The following is a 24,068-nucleotide window of genomic DNA, read 5'->3' as shown; positions in this document are numbered from 1 at the left end:
GCTGAAAGGGACAGGCTGTAAATATCCGGAGGCAGACTGATTTGTCCCCTGTGAGAATGGGACATCCTAAGCATCCGAGGTCACGGCCTATTGGGTCCAAACAAATGGCCTCAACATGTGAGATACTAATTATAAGATGGCATGATTACTATTTGAGTGTTGAGCAATGGTTTGAGTGTTTTGTGCTGTAAGTGTCAGTGTTGAACAATAGCATTAATAAGATCCCCCCAGCCAGCCAGGCCTTTAGTCTGCTACCGTGTAAGAGCATATTTAAACTTGACATTCATCCTGTCTCCTTGTTCTTATCACAGCTCTTAAAATGCCTTTCATATCTTCCTCGTGTACAGCAATAATGCCAGCTCTCCTGAGGCATCTGTAGTGGCCCCGCTGCTGAGCATCAGCTTACACTTTTCCTTTGAGTGCTTTTCACTCAGTGTAGGTTTTTTGATATTATTCATAACTAGAAACACTCACACTCTTCTCACCTTGAAGCACCTAACACCTGTTTTCCTACAGCTGGATTAGTGGAGCACCATCTTCCTTGTGTACTGCATGCAAGTTGAGGCGCTTCAGTTTCTATCTTGAGAATATTTGAAGAACAATTCCACAAGACGCTGACTCAGTGCAGCAGATAGCTTAAATAAGAGGCTACCATCTGGGAAAATGCTTATGCCTACTTGGAAACTTTTAAAGTCTAGACTGACTCATTTTAAGACAGTAGTATTATGTCTGACAGTGCAATGTTACAGCTGATATTGTGACTACTGATTGATTTTTATTAATCGACTTTGCAGTAAACTGTATGATTATCTAAGATTTTTTAGTTTAGTTTATCAATTTTGCATGTAGCAGTTTAAAGAGTCATCCATGAAGGGATTACTGAAATGGCCTGCTGCATAATAAGATGTAAATAAGCTGCAAAGAGACACAACATAACTACAAACAGGGACAAAACAACCACAAAGGGACACAAAATGACCAAAAGAAAGACACAAAATCACCTCAAAAAGACTCAAAATCACCTCAAAAAGACACAAAATGACTACAAAGAAACGCAAAACCACCTTACGTTCTGTGTCTTGCTCCTAATTAGGAGCCATGGTGGGGCCTTTTGCATATCGGTGCTAATGGGCCTGTGGTCTCATAAGCCGCCTATGGCATGAGATATTTTTATAAAAATTGTATGCTTACTAAATTATTCAGAATATAATAATTTTAAAAGCCACACTTGCAACTGTAATGCGTTTAAGTTAAATAAAAGTCAGAACACAACCATCATTTTGGTAGGGAGGCCATATTTAGCAGGACGGGGTCGTTTGCCCCATCTGAGGGGGAAAAAAGTTAAAGCACCTATAAATGTGACTTCACCTTATAAGATGTTCACAAAACATTAATATTTTAGAGTAAATTATCAACAACTGAAGTTAAAGTAGGAGAAAAAAATCAGCAAACCCATAATATAATAATGACAGGTCGTCACATATCTCAATCCCACTAACACAAATTTTAACAGTAATATCAAACATTGTGCAGTTTTGCCCCAGTTTTTTTTAACAGATGAAGACACGAGAATCAAGTCATTTATGTGAAATTTGATGATAAGTGTTGTCATCCGGGTCACAAAGAGATAACAACACGGAAGTGAAGCCAATCATAACACAGGTGCGCGACGACGCAGCCAAGGTAGACTGCACGCGCTACTCAAACGCTGGGTGACACTGTAGGGACAACATCTGTCGCTGAATGGCTAAAATATAACTCAGATAAAGCAGCGAAAAGACAAAATAATGTTGTTACAACGGAACGGTAACAGTTTGTACTTTGTTGTAATGTAGACTTGTTTTAGTGAGAGACTCTGCTGGAAGAAAAGCGACAAGAGACCCCCGAGAGGAACCCCCGAATCGGTGAGTCGCTAAAAAAATCTTGTAGATGCTAGCTTGCTAGGCTAAGCTCGTCACTTCAAGTTAATACAGCGAGAGCTAAAAAAGCTAGCATTATGCTAAATGACGAGCTGAGCATTTAGCCTAATGTTGAGCACAGTGCAAGTAAACGTTGGCACGTTTAATTGTGTGTTTTCGCTGGCAGGTAAAGCCACCAAACCGTTTACTACTTAAGCAACATAAGAAGTGTTCTGTCATATTTTATATTTTATTTAATTGGTGTGGTGAATCTTTTTTGAAAAGAAGATAAGGCAGCAATTTTGTGTTAAGTTAGCCTTGCGTTAGTAATAGGCCCAATTCATGTGACATTGTTTTGCATTTTTAATCTTATAAAGATTATAAATGAAATAGAAATTGAGTTCTACCTGACTCAGAAATCAGTTCACTGTATACGTTATATAAATGTGTTAATTGCACAGTTTACATTCTATGTGTTTTTGTTATGGTAAATGGATTCAAAATTCCTGATAAATCAGAGAGCTAATTTATTTATTAACAGTTCTGACCATGTCAGTGACTGCAGGTCAGGATATGAGTTGTTTTGGAGTCTGTGAGCTAACCTAAACAAGACCTCAAGATCCCTGGATTGAGTTACCCAGAAGCAGAAACTACCAACCTTATCCTACCTACATGCACAAGGCCAGTATTTACACTCAACCTTCAGTACCACTTGCACAATCTCAAATCACAGATTCTGACTTAAGATTCACCTGAAACCCCTATCTAAGGCAGCGTTAATGTAAATTGAAAGCTGTTCTTGTTCCATTTTTTGTACATACAAGTACATGCATGGTGTCATTTGAAAAGTAGCACTCAGAGGTCAGAGTCAGAATCACTGTAAGTGCTTAACATTCACCTGGACTTAAATTGATTTATTACAGTTTCAGCATATCATTCTTGCACCATAGTTTGAGTATTTGCTGAATCACACAAGTTCTGTTTGTCAGTTTTCAAGTAAAACAAAAGTTTTGAGTCTTTACATTCAAATGTCAAAGTGAAGCCCTAATAGTTTGAATGTTTAGGCCTATATTTAGAGTTATGAGGCTGGCATCTACACTTCATCTTCATGAAGCTAGATCCAATTGTAATTGAAATAATGCAAAGGGGCAGAGACGAAGAATGGGAAACCAGCTGTATTTTTGTAAATTCCTAAGTCACCAACCCACATTCGACATAGGACAGAGAGGCTGTCAAGGGCAGGGTGAGAGGGAGGGACACTGGAAAGGGAGAAGGGGGGGAAGAAGGGGCTCACAGAGAGCGCACTGTTATAGGACAGAAGAGTGTTAACAGCCAGCGTAGGTAGATCACCGGACAAGCACTGCAGCTACAAGTCAGAAGCGGAGGGAAGGAGTGAGAAACAGATAGGGAGGTTCACACGTGTGGGGAGAGAAACGGAGCATAGCAGCAGAGTGTTGTGGCTGTTTGGGCAACAGGAGCTTTTGGTAGCCAGGAAGAGGGCAGCCAAGCCTGAGGAGATGCTGTAAGGAAGAGTGCCAAGTGATGGAGCTTGAAGCAGTCAGCAGGCGGGCGCAATTAGTCAGGTACAACAATATGGCATCTTTATTCTGATTTATATCTTGTGCATTTCTGAGTATTATTTTAATAATCTATTTTATTTCAGTTTATTTTTAAAAAAATACAGAAAGATATTTGAGTGTGTTTCAGTATTGCTGCATTAATCCTGTATTTTAATTAATTTGATAATTAAACAGTAAAGTTTTTTTATACATTGAATCAAAGGATTTCTGTTGCTCAAGGTTAACAGTATTGTAATGCAGCAATGTTATGTTTTATCTGTGATTGAACTATTAAGGCCCCACCAAGGGGCATTTCTCAGCTTTTCTCGGCCACACTTTTATGCCTCCAATAGCCCACCTCCACTTAAAAAATCCATATGAAATATCCTGTTCACAATAATCCAGCGTCCTTATGAGGCATTTGTATTAGTAGTTGTGACAGTGTCTTACGTCACCACTTTACGTATAAAGGTCATATGTATAGTGATGATTTTGTTGACATTAAAAGACGTAAGAATGTAGGAGACATGCAAATGTTTTTGTTGATGAAGAGGGAGGATATTTTATTCAACATGCTCTGTGTCCAACTTCACATGATGCTCTAGAGTCCTTGGGCGCTACAAAGCGCACTCTGTGTGGTACACAGACCCACCATTTGTCCTCCCCTCCATCCCTCTTTAGCATTTTAAGTCTTCTCCTCCCCGAGCAGTGACCCCGCTGATTAAGAAGGAGATTTTCCAAATATTTCACAACACCCACGTAACCCCCAGCGGCTGAGGTTGTTAGTCTCTGCTCTCATCTCTCACAAAGACTTGATTGTTTCCCCCTATTTACTCCATTTCTCACTTGTAGGGGATTGTAGTCATACAGACATAGACTGCGGCAACTAAACCATGTCAAACCTCTGGGTCACCCACGAGTGCTTGTGGAATCTCAGTTTCTCATGAATTTTTATCTTCAAGTTCATCTGTACTGCTGTTTCACTGGATCAACAACAACTGTTCAGTTTAGATAAGCTGTAAAATGAACCTTTGATAAAGCAGCTTCGACAGCTGTGAGTTTTGGTATGTGAGAATCAGTTTTAAATCTTAAAAACAATTTTTACTAGTCAAGTGAGCTCAGAAATTATTATTCCATTATATATGCATACATACAGTACATACATACATAAACTGCAAATACAGCCAGGCCAATCACCAGAAGCAACTGTTGGTATTGTATCATTTTGCAAACCATGGATATGTTGCATCTGTGCATCATATGTGTCATATCAGCATTTCTAAAGCGACATAGTATATGATCTGTCTTTGTCATTCGGATGTGGAGAGGACATGGTGGATGCAGTGTCACCAAGATGAGAGGGCCCCCGAGCAGGAGACCACTGCACAAACTGGCCATCTTGTCCAGGTTGTCACCTCTGCAAGATGGCTGCTAAGCTGACAACACTGTGAAAGACCAACAAAAACAAACAAAAAACTTTTTTTAAGAGCACCATGGCTGCTTTTTCAGCAGCTTTTGTGCTGCCAAACATGGCTATTTTAAGCCAAAATGAAATTGTTTTCAAACCATTACCAATTAATTTTTTAGCCAAATCCTAACCACAAGTTCACTATGGTGTTATTAGAAAGTAGAGGTGTCAACATGTCATCGCTACATAATGTATGTATGTGATGTTTCTGTGCTTTGCAGAAACTTACGCCAACATTTCCTCTGGCGATTGGATTGACATACAACGCACATGGTAGTTTGGCATAAAAAATATAGTATTTGAAAACAAACAAATACACAGAGCAAGCTCTTTGGCACATAGTACAAATATAAGAAAAACTGAAATTCTTAAAATACTTATCTTTTCTAAATAAATATAAACATTAATACAGGAAGAAAGTAGCAGCGTTATAGATTTGTGTTGTAATTTAAAAAGTAAGTTGTGTATATAGAACTATAAGTATAGTATATATAGTATATAGCAGTATTAACATTAAAATAAGGCATTAAAGGCATAAAAATGCTGATCTAATTTGCATATACATACACACACACACACACACACACACACACACACACATATATATATATATATGCGCCATGTGACCTGAGGGTTACAGAAACGGCTATGCTGATAAAACCTTGTGGTCATGTGAGGTGCCAAGATAGCCAGCACGACTCTTTACAAAACCCACAAACCTGACACAGTGAGGTGAACCCACCCCTCCCTACACATTTGTCTCAAACAGGCCACTTTACTTCCTTGGCTCCATGCTCTTTTATTTTGGTTTTGTGCCCTCAGCAGTCCACGCTGCAGTTCTGCAGTTTGGGACACATTCCAAATCTTGTCTCTCATACCAGCCTATCCCTGCTGCCAGATTGGTTTTCACACAGTCCCAATGCCCCTCCCTGCTACCATGGCGATGCAGCTGTCACCTGTCAGTTTCGTGGTGGGGATGCGGCCTGGCCTGTTGTGGCTCAGAATAGAATTGTGGGAGAGTTTTTGCTGGACATGGGAGAGCCACAACACCAAGTCTCTAAGAGGATGAACAGTTGACTGGGAAAAAAATCTCAACTATATGGGAATGTGGCAAATGTGTGCTCGGAGTTTATGGGGTGCTGTTCATGGGAGTGACCGACTGCTTCTGTAGAGGGAGACTCGGGTTCAGATTGTATTGGTAAGGCCTTATGTGTTTGCCTCATTTAGGACAACCTGTTCATTCAAATGTGTAAGCAGCTTTAGTATATAGTTCAGTGCTGGTCACATAATGTGTTCATATTTGTGATTTTTTGTGGATCTTTTTATTTATTATGTGATTTCTTTGCTTAATTGAGTATTTATTCAAAAATCTATTATAATTCAGATGTCTTGTGTATTTGTGTGTGCGTGCGTACCTCGATGTAAGTAATGGATTACCTTGAACAATTTCTTATAAACATACCTGTATATGAAATGCCCTGGTAGAAGATCATGTTGGGCTTTCTCTGTGGGTGCAAATGTTGACATTTCAGATGTGACATTTACATCCAGCTCTTGACATTTCTGACAAAAGTTTGTGACAGTGCTCCTCCACCACTACACTAATTTTTTCTTCCTTTTTATGAGAATCTATTTGGCTGGTTTCACTGACAGTCTATATATGATTATCTGTGATTTAAACTACAGAATGGATGATCAGGACAGAGTGAGCCAAGCATCCAGCGTTGCTACCATTTCCTACTTTCCTGTCATGAAGGTTTGTTTGTTTCAGTTTGTTTGCATTTTGTATGAGGACAGCTTTCTGTGAAACTGTAACTGCATACAAATGTGTTATTTCCTCTTTGGGTAACAGGAAAGCGATGGAAAGGTGCAAACATTTGGGAAAAGATGTCAGTCTGCCAAGAGAGACCCCAACTGTCCCGTAGTCATCAGAGGATGGCTCAACAAAAAAGTAATTTCTCAAACATGGTTAACAATTCTTAACTTCATCATTAAATGTAGAAGAGTGACTGAGTTCAGCAAAGAGGAGTCCATAATGAATCTCCCTTCTGCAGGACAGCTCTGGTTTGAAGCTGTGGAAGAGAAGGTGGTTTGTCCTCTCCAACTACTGTCTGTTTTACTATAAAGGTACACAGCTTGTAGCCCATCACTTTGTCTGGAATGAGACCCTTTCATGTTCTCCGAGTGCACAACAATGCACCACTTTTTTTGCTCACCTCTCATCTTTCCTTTGGCAGACAGTAGAGAGGAATCTGTGCTGGGCAGCATCCCACTGCCGAGCTATAAAATCCTTTTTTGCACACCACGAGAATGCAAGAACAAAAAGTTCACCTTCAAGGTATCATCATTCCATGACTTGCTCAATCAGTCATTAATACATTGTTAACATTTGATTTGAAATCTCGTATGTTGATCACCAAAATTAACTAAACCATTTCACTGTGATTTTGCACATTCACACACTGTGAATGATTTCTGTAACACAGGTGGTGCACCAGGGAATGCGCTCCTATTTCTTCAGTGCTGACACTCAGGAGGACATGTTGGGTTGGGTCCGAGCTCTCAGTCAGTCAGCTGCAATGGAGCCCAACAGCTCCCTGAACAGGTGCAGTATTATTCATTATGGACATAAGGTGTTGCGCAGTGAATGTCAAACATTTTCACAATTTTTTGCTGCGTTCCTTTCAGGCGTTGCTCAAGCTATCAGGATTTCACACAGATAGGTGGCAGCAGTGAATCAGTGGATTTCCCTAAACCCCCCTCTGATGGAGAGGGTCCCTCCCAGAGGCACAGGCACGTCAGCAGGACTCTGAGCGAACCGAGTCATCTCGCTGGTGGGAGGACGGGGACGTCGCGCTCAGAGCAGAGGGGGAGGCGGAGTGTGCGTCAGAGAAACAGCAGGTTGTCAAGTTATCCCTGTGTGTGAAAGACACATATTTAAATCCCAATGGTTTACTTAGAGGGAATATCATCACAAGGAAGGTCCCGGTTTTGGCATTTCTGTTCTGTTTTCTCTTTAAACAGAACACCCAGCCCTCCAGATTTTAGCGGAAGAAGAGCTTGTGGTCCACAGCAAGAGGAAGACACTCTTCCTGGTCAAAACACGCCACCCACGCAGACAGAAATGATGGGCACAGGCTCTTTGACCTCGAGGGGTCAGCTAGGGTCACGACCTCACACACCAGTTGGAAGGGTTGACATTCGACCTCACGATGACTCGGGCATGGTGCCACAAACCCTGTACTATGCACCTGCCTCACCTAACTTGGAGTTCAAATCCACTCCTAACACTCCAGTAACAGAGCGGTGGCAAAACCTGAGCAAGGTCAGGACCTGTTTGGTTGATCTTGATTATGAAATATATTCCAGTTGCCTTGGTGAATATCATAACCCTGACGATGTCATCACGATTCACTGTTTTCCCCCAAACTTTATGGAATTGCAAACCTTTAAAGAAGAGTTCACACCCAAAACAATAATACATGTCATTTTTTTTGCCTGTAGTGCAACATATCAGCCATAGAGATGTCTGCTTTCTCTGGAGTATAATACAATACTAGATGGTGCTTCATGTAGGGACTTTTTTGGCACAGACTATTTTGTGTTGCGCGTGAGATGTAAACATTAACGGCATCCTGCTTGGCTGAGCTCTAAAATTAGCTAGCTCAGTGGTGCCAGGCAAACTAGCAGTAGAAGCACACTACCTTCTGTGCAGTGATACAGTGATTAAAAAGCACTACAGGTAAGAAGAAAAGTGGGGTTTTTTTGTGGGGGGTGGGGCATGAACTGTCCCTTTCATAACTGTGTAAGTAATCCTTTAATGTAATTTTGTATCACTAGCTGTCTCATGCTACTCACACCTGATCTTTTCCATTGTTTACAGCCTACACCTACATATGGGTCTGTCCATCATATCTCAAGTGGGAGACGACCTTTAGGAAAGGTGATTACAGTATGAACAATACACTTACAGCAAACATCCAGACTAGTGTCTAGCCAGATACAATAGCATGGTGTGTTTTGTATGTTTTTGTATAATGTCATGCGCTCTCTGTTCTTGTCATCTATATGCTTCCCTCAGAGCTACTCCACAGGGGCGCAGGCAGACTTACTGCCCCCTCTGCCTCCCTCATCGAGAGCCGCACATGCTCCCCACCACCCACACCACCACCACCACCACCATCATCACCATCACCGCAGCAATTTATCTGTTTGTGTGCTACCACCAGCTATGGTACAGCGTGTTCTGTTGCGCTCTGTGTTCCTGATGTCTCTTGTGTGGTACAACTTTAAACCTGTATTGTGTTGTCTATATGTGAATGTCTCCTCAGAAATGTTTGTGGTGTTGTCTCTAACCAGACTCTTAATTTTTATTAATACGAGCAACATTGTTGTTGTAATATTGTCCTGCATGATTGTGTACAGCACTTGTGTTATGTCCACATTACCTTACTATATTGTCACTAATACTTATTGTGTGCATTTTTATTTGTGACTAATAAATACTGTATTGTGCTCATTGGTTTTTTTTGTTTGTTCGATGATTTTTTGAGGGGGGGGTCAAAACCGCGGCTGCTGTGGCGAGGACACAACCTCTGTATATGGGGTGCTGCTCTATCCACTGAGCCACCAGGCTCCCCTTATAGTTTTTCTTGTGTTAATTTGTAGTTATCTCTGTTTTTTTGGTCTATTTTAGATGAGTTTTGCCATGATTGTGCTACATGGAATGAGTGTTACATGAAGCAGCTGTTAGTCAAATTACGAATCTAAAACAATTTTCTTTCAAATTCTTCAACAATTAATGCAACCTTTTCTTCCCCAAAGGGCTGAAGCTTGCACTATGCTCTTTTGAAAGACAACAGCTCAGTGTTATCAGTGCATTAACCCACACTTACTCACTCGTCAGCACAAAGAATTTCATAAAACACTGAAAAATGATCTCATACAAAATTCTGTTTACAATCACATATTGAGAAAAACTGTTGAACAGTCAAAAATATCAAAAAAGCACTGTTTTCAAAAGTACTATTTAACTTAATAATGCATTTCAGGCCCCAAAGCCTGACCCGAGAGAAGCCCCGCCAATCAGGCCTCTTGAAAGTGATGCAGATGTGAGTATTCACGATGTTGCCATATAGCTGACTTTCCCCAATGTACATTCCTGTAATTTATCTTATTACATATTTCTGAGTTTTGATTTTCCCTCTTCAGGCTGTGTTGACAAGGTTGTGTGGGTGCGACAAGCTGCTGCAGTCTCTGTCTGTAGAACTGGCCCAGCTACAAATGGATAAGGTGAGTAATTACCCCGTGAGACTACACATTTAAAGCTATGAAAAATAAATAGCTAACAGTATGTTGTGACTGGTTTAAGAATGAGAATTAATAAAGACTTTTTCCTTTTTGAAGGATGGCGTCCACTGTGCATTAGAGGTGTCCAGACTGCAGCTGGAGGAGTGGAAAAACCAGGGGCCCAGGGCTCAGGAGGAAGCACTGACCCAGAAGGCTTTGCTCCAAGAAGAGCTGGTCACAATCCGGGCCAGGATGTGTGATGTATCATTGGTGAGTAATAAGCATGGATGGGACGTGAACCAGAAAGTGAAAAATATAATGGCATTAGTCTTTTTTTTCACATATTCATTCAACAAGGACGTGATATGTACATAAAGTGTCGGTTGTCTAGTTGATTTGCTTTTTTTTAGTCGTGTGGTTCTATCGTGCTTTGTTCTGTGTTTTTTTTCTTCATATTCAGGAAATGGAGAGGGTGTGGAGTCAGTATGAGAGAATGGAGAGTGAACTGTCGGTTATCCGTTCACACCTTCAGCACATCTGTAACTTTGGACTGCCACAGGTATTTGATCACTACAAACTAGTACTTGTGTAATGTGTAGTCACTGACCTTAAAGTCACAAATATCATTCTACAAATCATTAAAGGAGCTGTATGTGATATACAGAGCATACCTACGATTAAGAGTCTGAGCCAGGATTGCCTCTGTCCAACACTGAGTTGGCATGGCATGCTAGCTGCTAACAATGCTAAAAGCGCAAACAGTGCTAACAACAGCACTGACAGACCTAACGGTGCTGCTGTTGTTGATAACGCGAGAGTGTGTGTCATGCTTCCCAATGATGCCGCCCCACCACGTGGGTCAATAACTGTTTGCTGGTTTATAAATGCTCTGGATGTCATATACAGAACCTTCAAGGCTCATGCCTGAAGTTTCTTTTGTCATATCTTTTGTGTCTTTCTTTTTATCAGGACCAGTCTCAGGCCCAGAGAGAGCTGTGGATGATGGAGGACATCATGGCTGGACTAAGGATCAACAGGGATCATTTCCGCTTCCTACTGGGACTACAGAGGCACCACGGTAAGCACCTACTCTCCCTCACTGTCATGCTGAGAGGCTGTGGCCTATAATTATGCCAACATAATTGTTAACAGGTAACAAAAATAAGGTGGTGTTTCAATGTAGCGCGTTTGGTTTTGGTGTCTTGCACGTTCAAACAATTACTTCTTGCTTCCATTTGGGGCCGCCAATGCTCATAGTTGCCTGGTTCATCTTGAGTATGCACATAAAAACCTGACAATAGATGACAGTGTCAACACAGTGACCTTTTCTGTCTCCCCCTCAGTGTTCCAGCCGACATCTCCACATCCTGGATCCCCTGGCACACCCACAGAGAGGCTGCAGTGTGGACTGCCTATGGTACGTTGCCCATCCATCATTTCTTTGTCAGTGACCCATGCCGTTTGCTCTCTCTGCTAATGAACAAATGGGCAATTGTTGTCCACTCAGTTCGAAGGTTAAATCCATCTGCTGGCATCTGCTGGCTATATCCTTGGGTCCTAAAGGTGTTTTCTTACAGTTTGACTGCAGCATTTGGTTTGTTCAATCACAAATTGCTTTAAATTCTACAATATGTATCTGCAAATTTATTTTGATGTGATGCTATATATGATCTGCTCTTATCTTTGGAGTTTGTCATGATGTTGAGCTAGATTTGCAAGCCAGAATTGTATGAGCCATTTTCTGCCTCCATCCAAATATTATTAACACCCTGACACACCAAACCAACACTCGGCCGTTTGTCAATGTAGGCCTGTTGGTGAGCTTTTGTAGCCATAGTTTTTGTGATGCGCCCTGTACTGTTGGCACTAGTCAGCCCCTTGTTGTTGTTGTTTTTTTTTTTATTCCTATTCAACATGTTGAATCAGCAATAGGGACACCAGAGTCAGTCGGTGAATTAAATCACTGATTGGCAGTTCAGCACTGTGGATGAAAAGAGAAACCAAGTGAGAAAAGCAAACAGACGGCTAAAGTCAAGAGGGTACGAGATCATTTATTTAGACAGTGAGCTTTTGAAAAGAAATGGTTTGTGTATTATTTGTGTTATTTGTGTTATTGTCGCAATTGCAACATAAATATGTACATTATTATATATGTACAGTATTCTTTCATCGTAGGCTTTTGTTATTAATGTCCTAACTGGCTAACTAGCATCTTGAATCTGTTCTGTTGGGTCTTCCCGTTTCCCTTTTCTGCTGGAAGTAAGTTATTTTATTTTTTATAATTTTTAAAAAAATTTATTTTATTCTCTCGAACAGGCAGACAGCATACGTGCTAGTTGGCCGTTGGTGGGGGTCTTTTGTGGTGTGTTCAAGCGCAACATTGTGGCCAAGACACAATCTATGTCAGTCAATGCAACAATCGGTCTTAATCGCCACCAGTTCTTAGAAGTTGGTTTTGTATGTCTGGGCCTTTACACTTTGGCTGTTGAGATGACCTGTAGTGTTTTCTGTCTTGTCAAGGATTGACACCTCACTGTGGAGAAATGCACTGTCAGTATTTATCAATCTGTATGGATGCAGTTCAGTCATATTCCTTTTGACAATGATCTCTGCAGGATGTGGAACAAGAGCCACCACTCCGCCCCCCGTTACCCCAGGAGCTACAGGAAAGCTACCAGAGCAGGGATCAGGGCCACGGCTGGACAGAGTCACCGTATGAGGTGTGAAATACAGACATTTCAATTACAAACATTATTAAGTTTTATTTTTATTTTTTTTTACAGTTTTTCTCTCCAATGTTTCAGGGAATCTACAGCCACACTGTTGATCCTGTACATAGAAGAGGAAACAGCCAGCCCGACCTCCTTAATGCAAAAGCAACGAAAGACACATTTGGTTGGCACGCCTATACTCAATACAAATATAATACATTGAAAGCGTGATATTAACACAGTGGCCTGTAGATTACTGTTTTCTCACATATCTATAATTAAACAGCTTTAATAGGCGTTTTATGCGAAATGATTTTTTTTTCCAGAGCCCAGCTTTGTTTTGTTCTCCACCCTCATATTTCCTATTTTCCTTCTTTCCTGTCACCCTGTCCTCCCACCCATCCTGCCTCACTCTCTTTATCCGTCTCCTCCTCGTCCCTCTATTTTCATTTCATCCTTAGAATCTGCTTCAAAGTGGATCCCACCAGATGCAACAAGCCAGTCAACCAAGGTTTGATTCTTCATAATTTCCTGTTTGCTGCTGGTTATAACTATATCTGGATATATGCGATGGGATCCAAAACGCTCCAAATATAGAAGCAGTCAAAGCTGATTTTGCCCCTCATTGCAATCACAGCCAAATTCCAGTTCTTTGATTCTCTCATCTTCCTTGCAATTAGGGCATGTTGCAGTGCCTGTTGTAGGCGAGAGGGGGAGGCAGAGGCACATGTCTCAGTGCAGTAGCTCAGTCTTCTCACATTTGCCACCCAACCCCCCCTTTCTCACATGCTCACACATACATATATACGGACATACAGATGAAAGCAGCCATATGCACAATAATAGTATTTTTCATATGCAAATCATGGCTTCTGGTTCTGGCATTGCCTTTTCTACATACATATTGCTGATGCAGGCTCATAAATGGCTCATATTCAAAACAGCCAATATCTTTTCTAGAAGATGAAAATGAGTGAAGAAGAGCAGATTGAACGGATGAAGAGGAATCAGGAGAGGATGACCAATAGGAAGAAACCCCCCATACCCACTCCAGTTCAAAGTTCAGAGACAAGAGAGGAGGTGTGCCAAATCATAAATCAGAATAACTGACTGAATCACTACATTGCATTACGTACCAAATATACATACACTTATCTGTCTTGGTATTTCCTCAGGCCCCCTTCCCTCTAAGGGTGACACGAGTTGTTACAGCTGTACTGCCGTCTTCTCTCGTGGCCAGACGGGTTTCTGTCGAGGATCCTCCACCCGAGCTCGACAACCCACTGCCCGAGCAGATCCCGCCTGAGTTGCAGCAAAAATTTGCCGAGCAGAGTAAAAAATTGTTGAACAAGCCACCCAGGCGTCTGTTGCTGGAGGGCCCTGATCCAGACCAGGATCAGCCTGTTAGAAAGACAAACAGGCAGCAGCATCAGGGAGTGTTGAGGTCCCCCAAGAGGGAGTCAAGGTCAGATGAGAGCAGAGGCCAGCCCACAGAGACCTCACGAAATCAACTTCAAGACCAAGCAGGTGTAGGATATGGAAGAGAGGGCTTGGACGTCAAGGTAAGAAAGAATGAAATTAAATGAAAAAGAAATAAAAAACAAACATGATTGAAACACAGCAAGATGATATCATTACTATACATTTCAGTGGTATTTATAAACTGTCATCTCATGTCATCTAATTCTAACCGGACACAAGCAGCTTATTACAACCCATAATTACGTATATTGTTAAGCGGTGACTTCTAGCGGCTTTAGTCATTTTGAGCCTGCTGTTTGTGTCCCGCGTGAAACCAAATGTCAACAGTGAGTTATATGAACTATTGTAATGTACTTCCGTAATGTACTTTTCTGCTTTTCACAAGTATTTAAACCTCTGAACCCTGAGCAAAGTGGTGCTATTTCTTTAAAGAACAAAAAACTTTTTGAGAAATATTCCACAGATTTGCAGAATTCATAGATTTACATTTATGTTTACTTTTAAACTAATTTTCAGGTATCTTTCTTCAAATACACAAGGTTTCAAATCGTTAACTGACTTGTGTACAATACGTATGTGAAGTCGTATTAAACAACCCACAGTATGTGGTTGTTTGGGGTTGGACTTGTTGAAAATTCATAATAATAATTACATTTCTTCAAATATACTTTTTGCTGGACTTTTGACAATATTAAAACTCATATGTAGAAATGTATTGAAGTGGTAACCCTTTCTTATAATGACACAAACTGAGCATGCACAAGAAAAGGGAAAAAATATATTCTTTTTGTTTGCCAATTGTAATTCACAGACAGAAAGATTACTTGCATCATGTCTAGGGCCAGTCAGATCCCGGACAGGTCTAAGTTGTTGTTGGCCTCCAACAAACCAATACAAACTTAAGTAACAGAAAATCAAATACGCTTATTTCCGATTTATTATTTAACCATGTTTTACAGCTGCAGTATCTGACAGCCCAAACAAAAGTGATGTAACATTTTCTGTGACAGATTACTTAATCAGTTCAATCAGTTCAAATTCATGTTTATAAACAATTCCCATTAATGTAGAAAAAGTCATAAGTATCAAGATAATACAACAATGTTAGGTCTGTTATTAGAGCTGTTAAAAGGGGCCTGAGCTGTATTCTAATGTGCTTGAACAGACAGACGAACAGCCCTCTGCACTCCTGAGCCATGACATGGAACCTGACCTCTGTCTGACCCCTGAGCAGCGAGAGGCCAAACTTCGACGAGTGGAACGAATACGGGAGAGAGTCATAAGAAGGTGGGATGTTTTTAGTCGTTCTTACATTTTAATGTATGTGTATTCACTTTGCGTATATGAAGGTATCCATAAATTGTTATATCTGTCTATCTCTCTGTCTACATATATCTATCAGCGCAGTCAGGCAGAGTGCTACCAAACACAATCAACTGCCAATCACAGGAGAGGGGCAGGAAGTTCATCAGGTGCCCCCTGACACAGCTAGAAAACAAAGGATTAAATCAGGTATGCATTTCCCAACACAAAATTGTTAAGAATTGTTACTGTTTTTTAATTGCAATTACGGGTTCTCACATAGAATACCCGGATAGTCATGAAATTTTGTTCCCACATTTTTCTGGCCGGGAAAAATTGTGGATTTACAAAAAATATTTGAAGGTTTTGAAAAATTGTGGCATTTTGTTATGTGAAATGACATCTTTACACTAATCTTCTGTGGACAACCTTCCGTGAAATGCAACATAATGGAAAATTTCATATCTGTAGCTGTTTTAATATACATCCACCTCTCCACATAGATATCCACATCCATCTCTCTTCATGTATATCAGCAAGCTTAGATTATTTCTGAAAAGAGTTTGAATCTCATGTTTGAAAAATGCGGGGAAAATAATAAAATGGGTCCTTGTAAAGTTCATGGAAAAGTTTTGAAGTTCTAACTATTACAAGTGTGGGAACCTGGATACTTTGTTATTTTCCTTAGGAAAGCAAGGTTACACTGGACATTAGTTATTAAAAATCTGTATTTCTACTCTGTCCCTGTATTCAGACCGTGAATCTTACGTCGGCTATGGAAGCTGTGATAACATCAGAGGTCCTGCAGGGCTTAAGCTTTCTAGTGGCACATCTCAGGATGAAGAAGAAAGAGACGGACAGGTGAAAAAATGTAAAAGTCAGGTAAAGTTTGGAAGCAAAACACAAAACAAAGATCACAGTGGTAGAACAGGGGTTGCCAAAACTAAAATCATGCGTCCAGCTTCACCCTATCACATCTCGTCTATGACTGTCTACCAGAAAGATGGAGGCACAGGATTTACAGGTTACAAGGATGGGGAGGAAGACAAACTTGAGGAACCTGATTGTAATGAAAGTGATTTTTCATCCTCCGATCTGAGAGCCAAGTGGTTCCTCTCTACCAATCAGTGGCAAGGGTTCATACCCTTGCAGATCCCTGGCATTGACTTGTGCAATGAGGAGATATCGGACATTGAGAATCAGCCAGCAAGCAGTGACGACCTGACTGATTCCAATGAAATGTCATCTGCTGTCAGTGAGAGTTTAGAGAAAATGAAAGAGAACCATTCACTCTTCTATAAGATCGCATGTGACATTAGTATTTCAGACTCAGATATAACAAAGAATGATGGGAATGGCCAAACGTCATCCAGGCCAGAGGAAGAACTGCTGATCACTGAATCTGTGCCTGACGAAGCAACCCATGATTTTGAGAAATCTTTGAACCAAGAGAGCAAGAATTCCAGCCTGTGTTTACCCTCAGACGTTAATGAAAACCGTCTCTCAATTATTAATGAACTCCAAGATTCAACCCAGGACAAAACAGTGTTAGATACCTCAGCCAGTCCAGCAAGAGAGGTCCCTCAAAACGTATGTGAGGACACCTCAAGGCACGATAGCCAGTTGGAAGTCAGAGAAATTGTCCATGAAACTACTTCTGGTGAGGCCGTGGATGAATATTTAAAGACAAGTGAAGAACAAAGTGGGGGGAAAGAGTCAGAGGACAGGAAGGTGGACCAAGAGAGAGCTCAAGAACGGAAGAAATATCGTAGTTTAAGTGAGGACAACAAACAGACAGTCCAAGAAGGAGGCAACAACCACTCCATCACTCCATCCAGCTCTGAGGGGAGAAGTGTGATTCGGAGCGCCTCTTTCGGGAAGGCACGAGTTACTGTGTTAAGGACAAGTTTGTAGAGGCAAGAACAGCAATGGCTTAAGGAGCTTAAAGGAATGAACTTGGGAAGGACAAGAACACAGTTAAGTGATTTATGGTAAAGGACAGTGCCTGATGAGGAGGACTTTAAATGGGAAAATGGGAACATGCAATGTCAGAGTAGACATAACATTTGGTAAACTTGAACATTTCCATTATTCGTAACCTGTGGTTTGAAATTGATTCTGATGAAATACAAAGTCTTAAGATTCATGAAAACAAATGCGTATGCAATTATGTCGTTGTTTTTGCAGGTGATCGTAAACACCAAATACCTTATGTATAGTTGCAGTCCAACAGATGCCCAGTGTTTGAGGTTAACTCTTTCATTCCTCTCAAAACGTGCATCTAACATGACAGAAATTATACGTGATTGCTGCTTGTGGTTGGCAACATAACCCTGTAACTGTCACTGTAACAAAATGTTTTGTATCTCAAATGCCCCGATTACTAAACATGGTTTGTGCTACATCGAGATACCGACTCCCGCCTTATATGTGCACAGAACACATTTACCGGTATGTTCTCTCATACATCCCTTTTTTTTTTTTTTTTTTTTTTTGCTCAATGAAAGTCTCCCCCTGGGTGCTTGGGTGCTGCTCTCTGACGAGCCCCAATGCAGAATTACACAGCCGGTGAAAATGCCTTTGTCACTTTAAATCCTTGCCGTGTCTCAGTCGATGACATCATTGTCTGAGAACACATTACATCACCCCTTCCCAGGCTCTCTCTCTTAAAGACAGCACCACCTTATGTTTACTGGGCTACACACACATATGCACACATACACAGGGAGAGAGAGAGACCTTATCTGTTTACAAATGTGATATCAATATCAACATGCACATTAAAAATTTTTATGAGAGCACACTTTATGCATGGGCTAATGAATTTATATTTTGTGGATGTAGTCCATGCATATAAATGAAAAGTTGCAAGTTGGCATTTAGATCTAACTTTTAATGTATTCCTATCATGATTGAATATTATGGCCATTCTTTGTCTATCACAGACAGTAGAGGCCTTCCTGAATACATTTTAATATATTTTTAAGTAGTTTTCATATCTCAAGCTGCATGCACCAGCATTGTAAAAAAAAAAAAAAAAGTAGATGAATTCAATTGTGATTTATGGAAATGAGTTCCATAAAATTATTACAAATGAAGTTTGAGTGATTATTGACATATTTTGATCAGGATGGGTCAAAATCTGGATATTACAAATACTGAATAAGGTTTTTCTCATGGTTTGAATTTGGGCCTGCAGAGCATTTCCCCACAGCTTTATTTTGTAGGAGCACATTGCAGATATAGCACAGCTTTATGATGTACGAAAGAATCTGTATGCATGCTGTTTCTCATGTATATTGTATTTCTATTAAATTAGTTCATTTTGGCTAAAGCTGCACATATTAGGCAATATGGGTTAATTGCCAGTAAAATGTCTGTCGGTTACTTTGTCCCTGATATACATACACACTGTATAATTAATCAGGTGTTTGATTGGCTTGCAAGTGCGCGTGAGCGCGTGGCGCGCGCGTAAATCACAGAGATGCGGAGAATGCTGAGAGAATGTTTCTTTAAGACCCATTACCTTCCAATCCGACAGAGGGGGAGTCTGTGGTAAGGTGGCGTATCGTCTCTCTCCGCGCCCCCCCCACCCCACCCCCCCCCTCCTCGCCGTTTACATGTGGAAAAGAGAGACAGAAGAAGAAGAAAAATAACACATACAGTACGCTTTACTCCGGTTTCGGATGAGGGGCACGGACACCGAGGCGCGATCCGGCGGTGATGGACCTAAGGAATATTTAACATCAAACATGGACACTACAGGCTCCCCGCGATGACTGTGGTAAGGATGCAACTTCACACCGCCCCATCGCAACCCAGTTTCCATTTAGAGAGGGGGGGGATGATATCCATCGGTGGAAGCGCGGAGGAGAAATATGCATGCACTAATGTAGCCTACTGATGAATGCATGTGTGTGATAACAAGTGATTGTGTTGTGAAGGATTGAGCGGGGGGTGGTGGTGTGTATATGTGCATGTGTGTGTGTCAATGGAAAGGGGGGAAGGGGGGGGTACCATTTGAATGGAGGTAAATAGGCTTATATTAGAAAGACTGCAACGATCGGTGCCTATGTCAGTGTTGGGGATTGACAGGAGTGTTGGCAGCACGATTTGTTTAAGGCGCGCGCTCGCTCCCGTTTGCATACAGTTAGGTGAGGTGATCGAGAGAGAGAGAGAGCGATGATAAGATGCCACTGTATATTGGCCTACTATGTGTTGCTTGTAATTAATCATGGCTGTAACTAAGCCCTTCGCCGTTGGGAGCCTTGTAGTCAAACCTCCCAGCTCGTCTCACTGCTGTCACCGGGCCTATGGAGTTGCTTATAATTCTGTAATGTCTGAGGAAGGCAGGCCCATTACTGAAAATGTGCGATTTTTTTTTTTTTTGAGGGGGGGCAATCCTCCCCACGCGATGCTTTCCACAGTCCGCCGTTGATGTATTTTAACACACCAATTTAGAGATCCCCTCCAATAGCCTTTTTTTTTTACTATAAGAATGTAGATCTGCGCGTGCGTGCTCGTGCACGCCCGTGCGCCTATCATCGAGTGGTCTTTCCTCCATACATCCAGAAATGGAGGTAGCCACAGACCTGTCATCTGGAGAACCCCCCACCCCCCTTCATTTCCCCCCATTAGCCCAGTATGCAGTGTGGACGCCAGCGCAAATAAAAGCGCGTTAGTCCGGAACCCGGCGCTTTTTTTTTATTCCCCCTGCCCAGCTGCCGACAATCACTTATCGATTCCAATGATGCGTTTCTTGGCCAGGGGGGTACTGTTTCATGGTATTAGGAAGGGAAGAGGAAGAGGAGGAGGAGGAGGGCAGGCGTACATTATTAGCTGCTATGTGCTTTTATTGAAATGCAAAGTATGCATGAGGGCATGCGTGCATTCAGACGCTGGATGGTGAGTGAACATGTAACCATGTAAAAAAAGAAAAAAAATCCTGCTTTTTTCAGTTGTGATTGTCTGTGGGAGCCTGCAAAACCCTCTCCCCGCCCCAGTGTCTGGTGGAGGAGAGCTGTTTTTACTGCTCTCTCTCCAACACACACAAGGCTGTGGCATTTGCCCATTTTTCGGTGGCAGGGAATATTTAGTAACATGATACACAGCCTAATTGTTGGAGGTGGGTGGGTGGGTGGGGGGGTGTCCTAATTGGTCATGTAGCAACCAGATACTGTAAAGCCAGTCAGTCCACTCCAGGGTAGGCAGCTACAAGATTCAGTGTGGCTGTGTATGATGATAATGACAATGTGGGCAATCATAATATGAAAACACCCACATGTGCACACAGGTGGACACTAACACACGCACACACACACACACACACACTCCGTTTCAGTGTGGTGACACTGTGACATGAGCTCACCCGCTACACCGAAGAATGTCATACAGCTGCTTGATAATTTGCCTGTACTGTACATTATGGAAGCATGTCATTGTTTTCAAGCTGTCTCATCTGCCAAATCGCATGCACATTTCACTCAATTCTATGGCAGCAACTATTCAGAGAAAATTGGACAATAATGCTCATAAAGCTGTTATGTTATACCATGATAACTAGTATCATTTTGATGCACCAGGCATGTTGTGCGCTCAATTGTTTCGTAGCTGTCTCTCTCTCTTCCTCACACACTCATAAACACACAGGTCCTGAAGCCCAGTGACCTCACAGCTGACGCTTGAGTCAAAACTGCAGGCTGCACAGTTATGTTTTGCCCGTGCAATGAATCCTTTTGGTTTTTCCAGCACGGACTCATCATGTGACACAGTAGGAATACAGCGAAATGTTCCTGTACAATATATACAATGTCTGCAGTAATTACATTACATTGTTTTTTTGTTGCCCCTGTTGAGCTAATGAAAAACTGCTGGTAATGACGATGAGTAATTATCCCAAGTTTTTCCTTACAGGCCAGCCTGTACTTTGGCAGAAGTATTTCAGGTGTTTCAAGGTCCTGAACCAACTCAAATGAATTTCAGCAGGCTATTTTGGGTAGTGTGGATCACAAAGTAGTGATCAGAAGCTGTCGTAGTCTTTGGACTACAAGAGCCCCCGGGAAACAGCCTGAGCAAACATCAGAGGCTCTTGGCATAGTCTGATCAACTTTTTTTTTTTTTTTTTAAAGAGGCGAATAAGTGACACATTCAGAGTCATCCATTCAGGGCAGTGATGCTATCACTGTCACTCTACAAATGTTTTTTTTTAAATCAACGTCAAACAATTAATTTTTTTAAATTGCAGAATCTCACTAGTTAATCGCATTTTTAATCTTGTTTTCAATTCCATTATTTTGGATTACAGAGCAGTTGTGAAATCTTAATTGAAAGGAATTTTATATCAGATTATCTGATTATGAATCAAATACCTGCAAAAAAAACTGCATGGGACTAGAATAAAGTGAGCATGTATGTAAAGAAGAGACTCCTGGGTACAGAGTCCACAGAACCCATTTTCGTTCAGATATCTTAGAGTCAGAGGTCAAGGGACCCCAGTGAAATGGCCATGTCGTTTCTCCATTGCCAAAACGTAGCCGAAATTTGGAGCATTATTTAACCCCCTTACTGAGAAGCTAGCATGACATGGTTGGTACCACTGGATTCCTTAGTCTTCTAGTTGAAACCAGTATCATCAATCGAGCTTTAAAACCCAGTCCAGTACAGCCTTGTAAAGACTGGAAAGTTGGCAGGCGATTACCATGATTAAGAAAAATTATCACATTGTGTACAGGCCTTGATGGCATCATGCTTAGTCCTATTTTTTTTATTGTAAAAAGTTCTAAATCCTGATGGGGCTGGGTGTATTTGAAAAATCTAAAATAACAATGCTTTCAACCAAATACCTTGATATTGATATTATGACGCTAATGTTGGGTTGACTCTTGGTGCATTCTCAAAATATTTAAATCAGTGCTATCGAATCAGACGTTCAGTTAGAGTGGATTTTAAAACCAGGATATGTAGATTGTACAGACATTTTCAGCAGGCTATGCTAACTATTTTCTATTTTTTAAACATTTGGTAATGACAGTTTGTTAAAAATTCAAATAAATGTGGTAAAAAAAAAAAAAAGAAGAAGAAAAAAAAACTATATTTGTAGTTTCACTTCAAAAATAAAATTTGGTCCCATATCTGACCCAGGCACATCTTAAAGCACAGTAACACAATAAAAAAAAGCTATCAGTGCACAGAACCATAACAATTGGCAATCACAGTAACCAATACCACACTCTGTGTCTGTCTCTCATCTGTCTCCTGGTCGTAACTGCATAATATGAGAATGCATTTATGTTTGAGTGATATGATTGGCGGCGTTGCAATGCTAATTGTGAGTTTGCATTTAAGAGCATAATGAATAGGGTTGCCCCTTGAAAGTCTCAAATCATCAGTTGGAAAACCTCAGTTCACTTACACTGCTTCATGTCAAGCAGTCTTTTCTTCTGTGCAGTGTACTTATGGGTACGTTTTGGTCCCTGATCAATACTGCACATGTGTAACAACAGCATTGTAAAGGAAGTGACATGGCTTACTTGTCAGCTACTTCCAGATACTATGTAGTTAAAATTTTTTGTCATACAGGCGTATCAGGTTTATGTATGCTAGGCCACCTGGAGGTTGCTTCTAGGCTGAATGTTGCCCGCAGGCCCTCAACTAAATGGGCCTAGTTTACATTATGGGATATTTGATAAATAATAACAAGTAATCTGGATATAATGAATCATTTAATAATAATAATAAAGCAAATAATAATAACTAACAATCTATATAGTTAAAAAAGACAACAATTACAGAATCATGATATCCAAAATCTAGGATGATTTCTAGGTCATGATATTGATATCGATATAGTGCCAGGCCCTATATCCCGATAAGAGTCTTTGGTCATTGTTAAAGTAAATATTAGCAGGTTATCCCTAATTTTCTTTTTTTTCATTTTTCATGCCATTGAGAAAATTACACCTCTGACATTTGATGATATCAGGGCCTTATGTTTTCAGGTTTACTGCTTTGTTAACATGTACACAGTGTTATGATGACATTACTGTATATGAAGCTATCGGTGTGGCAGAGCAGTTTAAAACATTTCCTCAATCTGATCTCAATATGAAATCTTAAACTGTATTATATAGGGGTATAACGATCCATCCCTCTGCATCGATTAAATGAGCAATGATGTCATAACCTCAATGCGAAATGTAAACACCGATCCACATCACCCTCTTTCTGGTGCGCCCTTATTTTGAAATTCTCTGTCACTGTCACACAGTATCCGGCAGATGATGGCGAGCAGCCAAGAGAAAGATGAGGAGGATAACGATATTTACTCGAGACTAAATCATCAGTGTAGAAATGTCATGTT

The 24,068-nt window shown here is 41.0% G+C and overlaps 2 protein-coding genes across 10 annotated transcripts in view; both read left to right on the top strand.

The window, feature by feature from the left end:
- The first annotated feature begins 1,646 nt into the window (after window positions 1-1,646).
- Window positions 1,647-18,119, top strand: plekha4 (pleckstrin homology domain containing A4). Of its 6 annotated transcripts, none has more exons than XM_088070274.1 (25): window positions 1,647-1,904; window positions 2,455-2,579; window positions 6,612-6,681; window positions 6,778-6,876; window positions 6,980-7,052; window positions 7,163-7,263; window positions 7,412-7,530; window positions 7,614-7,826; window positions 7,950-8,250; window positions 8,809-8,868; window positions 9,007-9,159; window positions 9,977-10,036; window positions 10,137-10,217; window positions 10,332-10,484; window positions 10,675-10,773; window positions 11,184-11,292; window positions 11,558-11,631; window positions 12,830-12,934; window positions 13,019-13,109; window positions 13,387-13,436; window positions 13,886-14,005; window positions 14,101-14,487; window positions 15,573-15,694; window positions 15,810-15,919; window positions 16,464-18,119. In XM_088070274.1, the coding sequence occupies exons 3-25, from the start codon at window positions 6,613-6,615 to the stop codon at window positions 17,621-17,623; spliced, it is 3,909 nt and encodes a 1,302-aa protein (XP_087926400.1). In that variant the 5' UTR covers window positions 1,647-1,904; window positions 2,455-2,579; window position 6,612; the 3' UTR covers window positions 17,624-18,119. The 6 variants fall into 6 exon arrangements, with proteins under 6 accessions (XP_087926400.1, XP_087926402.1, XP_042363204.2 ...); XM_088070276.1 differs by having other exon boundaries at window positions 2,440-2,579; XM_042507270.2 differs by lacking the exon at window positions 2,455-2,579.
- Window positions 18,120-19,312: 1,193 nt separating this feature from the next.
- The window catches only part of LOC121958814 (liprin-alpha-3-like), a 38,179-nt gene continuing 33,423 nt past the window's right edge, over window positions 19,313-24,068 (top strand). For all 4 annotated transcript variants that reach the window (XM_042507950.2, XM_042507949.2, XM_042507948.2 and 1 more), the window contains exon 1: window positions 19,313-19,493. The gene's annotated coding sequence lies outside the window, so the exon portion shown is untranslated. The remainder of the gene's footprint in view (window positions 19,494-24,068) is intronic.

The sequence above is a fragment of the Plectropomus leopardus genome, chromosome 19, assembly GCF_026936395.1.
Source record: "Plectropomus leopardus strain MGB_pleo_1.0 chromosome 19, ASM2693639v1, whole genome shotgun sequence".
NCBI lineage: Eukaryota > Metazoa > Chordata > Actinopteri > Perciformes > Serranidae > Plectropomus > Plectropomus leopardus.
The sequence above is the reverse complement of the archived record's forward strand: the minus strand, read 5'-3'. Positions and strand labels throughout refer to the sequence as shown.

Coding starts and splice junctions, on each gene's coding strand:
- plekha4 (XM_042507269.2), top strand. CDS start 3,441: ATGGAGCTTGAAGCAGTCAGCAGGCGGGCGCAATTAGTCAG. Junction 9,160..9,976: donor GTGTGCTACCACCAGCTATG/GTACAGCGTGTT, acceptor AATGCATTTCAG/GCCCCAAAGCCTGACCCGAG. Junction 10,037..10,136: donor CTCTTGAAAGTGATGCAGAT/GTGAGTATTCAC, acceptor TTCCCTCTTCAG/GCTGTGTTGACAAGGTTGTG.